General features: G+C 39.4%; 1 protein-coding gene across 1 annotated transcript in view; it reads right to left on the bottom strand.

The window, feature by feature from the left end:
• The window catches only part of LOC134072908 (corticotropin-releasing factor receptor 2), a 57,017-nt gene that overhangs the window by 11,282 nt on the left and 33,552 nt on the right, over nt 1–12,183 (bottom strand). The window contains exons 8-10 of the mRNA XM_062529795.1: nt 11,899–11,959; nt 10,029–10,101; nt 9,119–9,204 (exon numbers count right to left, since the gene is read on the bottom strand). Coding sequence (XP_062385779.1) covers nt 9,119–9,204; nt 10,029–10,101; nt 11,899–11,959 — 220 coding nt within the window. The remainder of the gene's footprint in view (nt 1–9,118; nt 9,205–10,028; nt 10,102–11,898; nt 11,960–12,183) is intronic.

Below are 12,183 nucleotides of genomic sequence, written 5' to 3' on the forward strand. Positions count from 1 at the left end.
TATTGAACTGCTATCTGCTGCCACCTCCTTCCCTCAACACCACCACATCCAGTGTCGCACCTCCCACACACACACACACACACACACACACACACACACACACACGTATGCATGCTATCATGTAAACATGCCTATTAGAGGTTTTGTCAGCAATTCTGGATGACGTCATGTCCATTGATATTTGAACAAAACGCCAGAGATCAAACTCATGAATCCCTTCCCCTTCCATTTCCACAGACTCCCCCTCTACCCCTTCTGTGTTGGCAATGCATGGATGGATCATGGATCAGCACTGCAATTTCATGGTTTTGTCCTTGGTCCATTGCTTAACACTGATAACGGAGTGTAACAATTTTTGGAATCTGTGATAACAACAAACCAAAGAAGCTACAGACACAGAGGGGTGAAAACAGCCTCTTTGCGGAGGATTACTTAACCATGATGGCAGCGGAACATCGGTTATTTCACAGAGATTGAAGTTTGACCCAGCAGCCCCACATCTCCAGCAAGAAGGTCACAGTGAGCACATATAAAAATTATGATATTTAATCAAGGGTGGGCTGTCTTATCTGAAAAGGGTTGGAGTAAAAGTTCACATTACATTACAAATCAGATTGCCCAAAACCCCTACACTGTAGCTTTGGACAGCACTACACTATAATGCAAGAGCAAGCCTGTTTGATTTGATCTTAAGACCACCAGTATAATGTTGGTCTAAAGATTGCTATGGCTGAGAGCTGCCGAGAGTGGCAGAGAGCACACTGATGGGGCAGCAGGGGCACTATGTAATCTCCATGCTCCCCAAATCATTATTTGAGCTCACGCAAATACAGAAAGACAAATCATCGGGAGAGGAACATTACAGGAATATTATGGGAATATTGTGCTCTCAGCACAAGTGTGATTGCAGTTCAAGTGAATCGCTTTCCAATGACCAGACAACAACAGAGTGAATGAGTGGGGTGGTGCAGGGGAGTCCAGGATGTGAGTAATCATCATACTGTACCAACGCCTGTGGGTGCTGCCTGGACAACATACAGTGCAGGAGCAAACGCAGGTTGCGGTAACAGACCGACTACTGTGAGTTTACTACATGTGATTGATGTGACACAATAAAGTGATGTTTATTAAACTATGGTTAATGCACGGGTGTGATCAATATATAGTTTGTTTGCTTTTTATTTGCATAAAACACTGTCACACCGTTTATACACAATGCTGATAATACAGGCATTACTGTACCACAGTAGCTGAGCATATCTACTGTATTACGGAATGAGTGAGAGAGTACAGCAGGAGACGCTAGTCACTTTGGTGCTTATCACTGGAGCACAAAGTCAAATAGGAACAGATGGGTCCGTCAGGAGTTCCTTTATCCAGGACAAGCCAGAGACAATACGGAGCACAACCCACTTATTACACCCAGCCAGCCCTGTCTGTGTGCGGCATTGGGCTTGGTGGTGAGACTCAGAACAGTGGAGGATGGACCATGCTGTGCGGCCTAACATTAACTGTGAGCTAAAAAAAAAAAAAACGCACTTTAAGACTCTTTACACAATTAAAGAGGGCTTACCGGTAATTGGCCCGCTTCTCATAATTAAAGTTTCCCAAACTATTCCATGTTAACGTCAAATGCTGTGTGTTTTACGAAATGCTTAGGATTACCTTCACATCCTTAATAGCCATCGTGTATACAGCTCAGCCCCACAGTGGCTTATAATTGCCTTCTTTTACAGTGATTTCTATCTGGGTGCTAACCAACACAACTCTAGCTTTAAAGTCTTTCAGCTTCCCTTGGGCAACCTGATATAGACGCTCTCCGAGGCAGGTGGCCTATTGACTACATGACTACCTGCAGCTTTTGTTTGTATTCCTTGATTAGCTAATACATCTTAATGCTTTCAATATGAGCAATGTCGGTCCACTGCAATTAGTATGAAATTCTACTTCTTCTTCTTCTACTAAAAAACTGTGTTTTCTTACAAACCAAGAGTGTTCAGAATTAGGTCATGGGCTTTAAACGGGATCTGATTATAGACTTGAGCTACTCTTTAATCATATTGCTGTCTCTAAGATGCATGTGTGCGGTCTCATGTTATGTGAGTGAGGCCGGGGACTTTTAAATATCTACCTTTCACATCTAACAGGAGTCCATTAAACACTTGTGATGTATTATACATGGTGGTAATACTAGACCAGAAGCATCTCTGATGTGCTCTATCAAGAGGTCTCACATAAACAGATTAGATCATTAAGACTAATGATAATTAATGCATGACTCAAGAGTACTAAAGATCCATTACCCAGGACAAATATTTTCATTTGCAACACATCACCATGGAAGCATGAGCGTGTATACCAGTAGTGTATGATTATGCAATAAGCACTGAGAGGCGCTCTGCTTCGCGTCGTGCCTAACAACAACCCTTAGCTGTTCGATTATACAGTATAAACCACGGACTCAAGTGGCTTACTGCTTTTCTAAAACGGTTACTGTGTCGATCTAGCAAGATTTCATGAAACAGAATGGTTGCCATGCAACAACGAGACACAGCCACTCTAACTTTTGTGCTAATTTTGTGGTAGCGCATTATAGAACGAATGCGGTCAAGGTGTGAGGTTTGTAGCACCGCATTATGTAATAACACCGCATTATGTAATAATGTAATAAATGTGCACGCCATTATGTAATAATTGCCTCATTTTGTAATAATCTGCCGCATTATGTAATAAACTTCTTGAACGCAATATGTAATACATTTTGCTGCATTATGTAATAAGTTATTACATATTGCGGTTGTTACTACATAATGTGGTTGTTGCGTTTTTTTTTTTTTGCCAAATGTAACAATTGGTGCATTATTTAGTAACCAACCAAAATGTACATTTTCATTGATTAAAAACAGCATGGTAATGTGTATTTTACTCAAAAATGATAAGTAAGGGGACAGTATGTCAACTACTGCTCAGCTTTCATTGTAACAATCCACCTTTTAACTTTGGTTGTGCTCATTTAAAAACACAAGGGGTTCTTTTCAATTAATATTTGCAGTCATATTAGTCATGAGATCAAGTTTGGAGGTAAGTGCTTCTGATAGTTAACCAATTTATAAAATTGTCAAGTAAATCTCTGTCTTTGCTCAAGCAGCAGCAAAGATAAGACATACAGCACCAAATAATTAAACATGGGCTGTGCACAAGATGGATGTGCCATGCATTCTGTTTTCTGTTAACAGATATTATTATATTATTGGCTAAGTTAGCTGGTGTTGATATAGCCAACCATAAGCTAAGCTAACACATATTAACATAAAAGGTTTTCTTTTCAGTTCATTGAGGACAGAGTATCTCAGTCTAAATTCTGATTAGTTTGTAGTACAACAAAGCAAAACAAATTATTATTATTATTATTAATAATGTTATTATTATTATTATTATCAATAATAAATATAGCTGCAAGCGGCGATGGCGGGCCCGGTCATTTCGGAATCTAACAAAGCAATACGTAATTGTTGGTGGGCATGTGCATGAGCAACACACATGCCCACCAAGAAGACACAAAAGGGCTTAGGGCGCTCAGGAGTCTATAAAATTAGTAAGCCTACTCAGGTGCTCTTCTGCTACGGGTGAGGTTAGAATCCAAAGGAAAAAAGGGTTAGCAGAGGCACTCCGAGATTTTTAGAAATATAAAAAGCCTTTAATGATTCATGGCAAGGGTATTTAAAAGCACATGGGCCTACGCGTTACGGCCATATTGGCCTTCATCAGGGCATAGACATATTTCTAAAAATCTCGGAGTGCCTCTGCTAACCCTTTTTTCCTTTGGACACATGCCCACCAAATTTTCATCAATGTATGTGTCAACCACAACAGACAACAGGCTAGGTGGCGCTATAGAGTCCCTAAGCCACACCCTAGGCCAAAGCTCTCTGACTAGCTGCAGCAATAACACAAAAGCCTACCTAATTGTCGTGAATGTATGTGTCAACCATAATAGACAATGTGCTAGGTGGCGCTATAGAGTCGCTAAGCCACACCCTAGGCCAGAGCTCTGTTTCTGACTAGCGGCAGTAATAACACATAAGCTCACCAAAATTGATTCATTTTCGTGAATGTATACGTCAACCACAACAGGTAACACACTAGGTGGCGCTATAGAGTCCCTAAGCCACACCCTCGGCCTGAGCTCTGTCTCTGAATAGCTATAGCAAAACACATGCCCACCAAATTTGGTTCATTTTTCGTGAATGTACGTGTCAACCACAACAGACAACGCGCTAAGTGGCGCTATAGAGTCCCTAGGCCAGAGCCAAGAAGTTCAGTCCAGCCTGCACGAAAACCATGGCGGAAAGTCATTCGCAAGATCAGTGAAAAAGCGTGTAGCCTACGGTAGCCTACTGTTTGATAGGGTAAAGCGGTAACACTTTATATTAAGACACACATATTCACCATTAATTAGCTGCTTACTAACATGTATATTAGTAGCATACTAGCCATTTGGTAGTCATTATAAATCACTAATTAATACCTTATTCTGCAAGACCTTATTCTACCCTTACCAGACCCTTAATTTTGAATTTCCTCTTTGTAAGCTCCTAATTACCCCTTATTCATAGTTATTAAGTAAGTTGTTGCATATGAATTATGACCTAAATATGCATGGCTCAATATGGGGCTTGGAAGGTGGTAGTACCACAAGAACAGATATTCACCCATAATAATACTTATCAAAGATGGTCTATTCAAATGGAAGAAAACACTAAACCACAAGTGCTAATAGTGTGCAAATAACTCATAATTAAGCCGAATATGTTCCCTATTCTAAAGTTATTTCCCTATTCTTATTTATTTTACTTATGTGAAAGACAGACCTGTGAGCACGCCCACTCAAAGTGTTCATGCTCATTCAACATGCAGGTTGATGTTCAGGATGCGTTTAGAGCAGCGGTTCCCAAACTTTTTTCTCCTTGTACCACCCTCTACATCCTGACTTGGCTCGCGTACCCCCCACCATCCAACACATTTCTACAGAAGACAGCAGAGCAGGTGCTTGCTTTGTTCAAGTCATAGGTGAGAGAGATAAAGAGCAAAGTATTGGTGCATATGGTTTGAGAATAATTGAAGACGAAGCATCTCTCTGGGCCCAAGTGCAAGTACAGTACATGCTGGTGATGAGCCATGAAGAATTTGCTGAATGTGAAAGACAGACTCGTGAGCACGACCACACAGTGTTCATGCTCATTCAACATGCTGGTTAATGTTCAGGACACATTTAGAGAGGAAGCAAAACGAGTGTGGTGTGAAAGAAGACACAGCTGTCACAGGTCTCTTCTTTTTTTACCTTGTTCGTCATTTTCATATACTTCTTCAGGCGTATCCACACTTGTGACAGCAGTGTCTTCTTTCTCTAAATGCATCCTGAACATTAACCTGCATGTTGAATGAGCATGAACACTTTGAGCGGTCATGCTCACAAGTCTGTCTTTCTCATAAGTAAACTCTCACCTATGACCTTTGAACAAAGCGAGCACCTGCTGTCTTCTGTAGAATGAATCTATGTGGATCTATGATGGCAATATTGGTTGAAAGGAACATTTTGTGCAGAAATGAATGTTGATTAAAATATTTTTTAAATAACTTTATTCTATTTTACTATTACTGTTTACTATTATATGCTATTTATTATTACTAAATTCAGTGGACAATTGGTGGGGAAGATCAGTTACAATACAGTCTCAAAACAAGAATCTGTTTCTTCACAGACCCATTCTCACAGGCAGTTTATTTGATAAAATTATGTTTTTATTGCAATTCTGTTATATTTATATACATCAACTAACATAAATATGACCATAATTTACGCTGCATCTAACTTTACTCCTGAAAGGAATATAATATTCATTAATGAAATGTCACCCAAACATAAAGGGCTAATCCATACCCTTTATTTCTGAAAAATGCAAAATATCTCATTAACTATGCGCGATATTAGAATAAAATGTATAGTTACTATTACACACTATTCCTATGATATGTGCTACTTTTGCATGGTCATTTGTTATAATTGATATCATTTTAATATTATTTGGGCCTAACGCCATTTACTGATCTACTTACAGCCATATTATCAATATGTTTCTTTATTATGCATTATATACGCTCATGTATTAAAATATGCAAATTATCTCATTAACTATATGCGCAATATAAAAATGTCCCAAGCAGAAATGGATTCTACGCAAAAAAACATTATAGAAGAATCGATTGAGAAAAGTTTGGTAGTGACCTTAATCAGATCGTTCTGGGTTTTGCCCTGTCTAACTTTCTTGGCTCCTGAGTAATCAAAAGTCTCAATGTTTGACCTCATACAGCAGAGCTAAGGATTGAATCACACCAGATTTCTCCTTTAGCATGACACATACATGGAGATTAATAAGTGCCAAATTAATTGTGAATTAAATGTGAACAAAGACCCAACTTTAGAATAGGGAGCATATTCTACATTACAAAGACTTAATTATGAGTTGTTTGTATACTATTAGCACTTGTGGTTTAGTGTTTACTTCCACTTGATTAGACCATCTTTGATAAGTATTATTATGGGTGAATATCTGTTCTTGTGGTACTACCACCTTCCAAGCTCCTGAGCCATGCATTTTTAGGTCATAATTCATATGCAACAACTTACTTAATAACTATGAATAAGGGGTAATTAGGAGCTTACATAGGGGGAATTCTTAATTAAGGGTAGAATAAGGTCTTGCAGAATAAGGTATTAATTAGTGACTTACAATGACTACCAAATGGCTAGTATGCTACTAATATACATGTTAGTAAGCAGCTAATTAATGGTGAATATGTGTGTCTTAAAATAAAGTGTTACCGGTAAAGCATTACCTAGAGGCAAGTAAACATAATAATAACATTAAAAACGAACGTTAATGATGGATTGACAGTTGTTCGGAAAATCCCATCTATCAGACGAGTTACAGCAATGTACAGGATGGCTAATGTCACAAAATGATTAGGAGTCTGCGCAGTACAATGGAAAGTAAACAGATTTTTGTTTCAGCCCCCTCCTATTGAGAACAACGGAGTCTGTTTGTCCATTTCTTTTAGGTCTATGGCCAGAGCTCTGTCTCTGACTAGCAATAGCAATAACACACAAGCCCACCAAATTTGGTTAATTTTCGTGAATGTATGTGTCAACCACAACAGACAATGCGCTAGGTGGCGCAATAGAGTCCCTAAGCCACACCCTAGGCCAGAGCTCTGTCTTTGACTAGCGGTAGCAATAACACACAAGCCCACAACATTTGATTAATTTTTGTGAATGTATGTGTCAACCACAACAGACAACACGCAAGGTGGCGCTATAGAGTTTGAGCTCTGTCTCTGACTAGCGATAGCAATAATACACAAGCCCACCAAATTTGGTACATTTTCGTGAATGTATGTGTCAACCACAACAGACAACACGCTAGGTGGTGCTATAGAGTCCCTAAGCCACACCCTAGGCTAGAGCTCTGTCTCTGACTAGCGATAGCAATAACACATTTGCCCACCAAATTTGGTTCATTTTCGTGAATGTATGTGTCAACCACAACATACAACACGCTAGGTGGCGCTATAGAGTCCCTAAGCCACACCCTAGGCTAGAGCTCTGTCTCTGACTAGCGATAGCAATAACACATGTGCCCACCAAATTTGGTTCATTTTCCTGAATGTACTGTATGTGTCAACCACAACAGACAACGCGTTAGGTGGCGCTATAGAGTCCCTGAGCCACACCCTAGGCCAGAGCTCTGTCAATTAGTAGTGTTACCAATTCCACACATAGCTGCCAAATTTCAAGAGTTTTAGAGCATGCCAAGTTGGTGAAAAAAGGCAAAACGTGGCCCGGAAGAAATGTAATCTGAACAAAAACAATAGGGCCTTGCACCTACGGTGCAGCCGCTTCAGCACCTCGGTGCTCGGGCCCTAATAACTTACGTTTAAACATTGCCTTTCCACTAGCAGGCCTAGCCTAGCCAGTACTGAGTCCCAATCAGTACCTTGCAGGAGGAGCAATATCAAGTAGTGGCTTAGGCTAAGTGCCTGAACAGCATAAATCAAATGGAATTCTGATAGGCAGTTCCCTCCATATACTGATAGTTTGGCTATATGTGTGTGAAATGTGAGTCATGGCCTCTTTTTAACTGTAGGTGAAGAACATTGTTAAAATTCACTTAATTATTCTGCAGTTCCATTGTGTGATCAGTGTGTTAGGCTACATGTATATGTTGCAGCGGAATTGTTTTTCATTTAGTTGCTTAAATACTTAATTGCATCGTTAAATTAATACTTATTTGTAAGCATTCATTTTGAGTAAAATACACATTATCAAGCTGTTTTTAATCAATAAAAATGACAATTTCGGTTGGTTATTACATAATGCACCAATTGTTACATTTGACAAAAAAAAAAAACGCAACACCCGCATTATGTAGCAACAACCGCAATGTGTAATAACTTATTACATAATGCAGCAAAATGTATTACGTATTGCGTTCAAGAAGTGTATATAATATATATACGCATAATGCGGCAAATTATTACAGAATGCGGCAATTATTACATAATGGCGTGCACATTTATTACATTATTACATAATGCGGTGTTATTACATAATGCGGTGCTACAAGGTTATCGTGAAATTTACAACGGCATCGAACGCGATTCAGCCAATCATAATCAAAGACCGGAACTATCCGTTTTAGAATATAATATTTGGAATGTCTACACTCCTAGGTGAAAAAACGTCTTTAACAGAAGCAGTTAGGTGACTGCAGGCCCCTGTACCTCTCCTACAATGCTGAAAAAGTGATCTGGATGTTCATGTAAAAGGACTGTGATATTTGACCTTCTACTTTGTTTGAAAACGGATCAGTAGATTGGATCAGTAGTTTCACAGGTCTGTGACCAGACAGACACACACTCACACACACACACACACACACACACACACACACACACACACACACACACACACACAGAGACCAGACTACAATACCTGAGGGTAATTGAATACATGAAAAATGCTCTTTTAAATTATATAGAATAATGAAATCTAACTTACCTGTACTGTATAGTTTCAGATGTGGTGGATGCTCTCAGTTTTGTCATAAGAATTCTTACAATGTTGAAAAGGAATACGAAATTTATCTAGCACAGAAAAGGGAAGAGTAAAAACAAAGGTCAATTTCCAGACAATCTTGATATATTTAACTGATTACAGTAATACATACAGAAGAGACTAAACCATTGATAGGAACATAAGGAAGTGGTATATATACTAGCAATAGGCAGAACAACATCTACAATATGTTGTTAACATGATAAAACAAAATATTGGAATGCAAGTTATTGCATATTGCATATCTCCACCCAATAATGCTAAGATGCTGTTACAATGCAAGAATTTAAGCAGCAGTCTGTCCATTCAAAGCCACAAGACAATCAATCAAAAATAAAATTAAGTCATAGTTAGAGACACATAAATAACAAACAATAGAGACATATAAATACATATAAAACCTACAAAAAAGAATCAATGCATCTCTGTGACCTACATGTACGCTGATATGCATGACCTACATGTACGCTGATGAAGCAAAAATGAGAGGGCCGCTGGGAGAATAAACAGACAAATAAGAATGAAACTATTTTGAGGTCTACCCATCCTCCAGGCCTCCTCTCTTCACACTGTCATATTTCTGCCACTGTTATCTGCCTCAGCGGCCAACTCAGAAATTGGTCTGTGCTCAGATTATGCACATACAGCACTTCTTCTCACACAGACGCACACACACACACACACACACACACACACACACACACACACACACACACACACATTCTAATGCCTCCTCCACTTGCAAATATGCATGACTGAGTTATGTGATTAGGTTTTCTTTTTGTTTACTTATAGACAACCTACCAAAGAGTCACATAATTAAAAAAAAAAAAGGAGAAAGAGCTTCACTCACCAGCAGAACAAGAATCACAGGCCCTTGGTAAATGTAGTCTATGTATTTTCCAGGTTCCTTCCCAAACCAGCATCTGCATAGAGTCAAATTCATGGCATGAACAACAATAGCCGTAAGATACAGACATTTTCTTAAAGGCTGTTGTCTCTACGTGTCTCCTGGTGAAGCTGTTTAAAACGTCATGTACTGTACCTATACATATGTATTGGAGTGTTACCACTTAGACGATATATGGATCTTAGTTCATACTGTATGTAAAAGATATGTGAAGAGAGATGCAACAAAATACTATATTCTATATCCCTACATTGTTTTAAAATATGGTTACTGCAATCGAGGAGCAAAGAAAAAAACATGTATTCCCTCAACAGTGATGCATGTTGATATATGCCCTTTACTTTCTATTAAGACATTTAGTTAAGAGTCCATTCAGTTGCATTAATAATGGATAAATGCCCTCCAGCACCCTCCTTCACCAAGCACACAGGCTGTTCCCAACTGGTCTGGAGGAAGTCCATTCTAAGTGGTGGAAACCTACATTCACGGGTCTCATCTCCAGGAGAATGCCCTTGCTGTGCCACTTAATTCAAGGGTATTCACTCGGAGTAAGTGTACAAATTCTCTCTCTCTCTCTCTCTCTCTCTCTCTCTCTCTCTCTCTCTCTCTCTCTTTTTACACACACATAGAAACGCCTACACACACACACACACATGGATATATATAGAAAACACACTTTGTGGAGGGGTCTCACATGGTTCGGCACTTGTTATATTTTAAGAAATTCCATTTATTCCCTTATTCAATTAGAGCTCCCACGTCTGTGTGGGAGAGATGGCGGTGGGCTGGGGGGAGAGGATGAGCAAGCTTTTAAATAGGCAAAGACTCCCTCTAACTGCTCCCCTGGGTCTGCTAGCATCATTGTAAATCAAACTGCATTCAGGGCCATGATATAATACAAGGGCAATTTAAGAAGCATTCACAAAAAAAGCAGATCCAATTTGTATCTGCACTGATGGGCAATTTTTTTTTTTTTTTTGCAGTAACAAGATGTTTCTTTGGATTGTAACCGGCAGACTAGACTTGCACAGGATTGTTACCTGCTGAATGTTAGTTCACCATCAACAACAATTTCCATCGATCTACTTATCAACAAGGCCCTGTGAAGCAGGCAAAGGTCCATCACTCCTCTGAGACTGGCCAGCACATGGTGTGGACTATTGATTCAATTCCCCTCTCCAGATTCCACGTACAGGCTTTTAGTGTGAAGTCTCAGAGGGATGGCTGTGCCTCGCAAACTCTAAGTCAAACCATGAACCACTGAGAAGATGACTCAAACTCTGTCATGCACAGCAGGTGTGACTCATACCAGCTAGAAATGACGAGAGTGCCAACGCGTTCTCCAATCAAACGCAACTCCACTCGCCTGATAAATGATTTTACCAGGTGATTGACAGGTGATTCAACATTTATTTTGAATTTTGTTAACATCTTCAGACAAAAAAAATTAGAAGAAGAAGAAGAAAAGAAAAACCTTGTCAATTCTGCAGCTGTTTCTGAGATGACATTCTGAACCCATACAAATTCAGCGCAATAGCGATTTAAGCATTATTCATGACTTTGGAGTGTCTGTGTGACAATTGGCCAAATGAAACTTTAAGTAGATGAACGTCAAAATAACCTACTCATAGTTTCGGTAAAGGAAATCTGTTAAATGGGAACAGTACTCTACATCTCTTCAGTCATGCATTTGTGTAGGCCTGATTCACTCACTAACAAAGCCTGTCAAATGTTGCCAGCGTAACTCTTATGTGCCTTTCCTATCTCTTCATTGAGCCCTTTTAGATGTTCTTCACTGAAATCAAGCACTTACTGTTCATTTTCATTGTACAGCTTCCCTATAGCCCACGCCACAATAATTGGACATGGAATACCTGGAGGGAAGAAAGGACAACAACTGTGTTTTCACCAAAGCACACAAGTAAACTTGATTTAGCAAAATATCCAGTTTGGTGAAGGGGGTATGTGTGGGGTGTTTTTGAAAGAAACTTCAAGTAAGACCAACACATTTTGCTCCTTGTGGTGGACTGAAATTCAATGCAGCTTTGAATGTGTCCTTAGCCCCGAGGCCTGAAAGCATGCTAGCAGCAGTGTAGGA

This window comes from Sardina pilchardus, chromosome 2, assembly GCF_963854185.1.
Source record: "Sardina pilchardus chromosome 2, fSarPil1.1, whole genome shotgun sequence".
Taxonomy (NCBI): Eukaryota; Metazoa; Chordata; class Actinopteri; order Clupeiformes; family Clupeidae; genus Sardina; species Sardina pilchardus.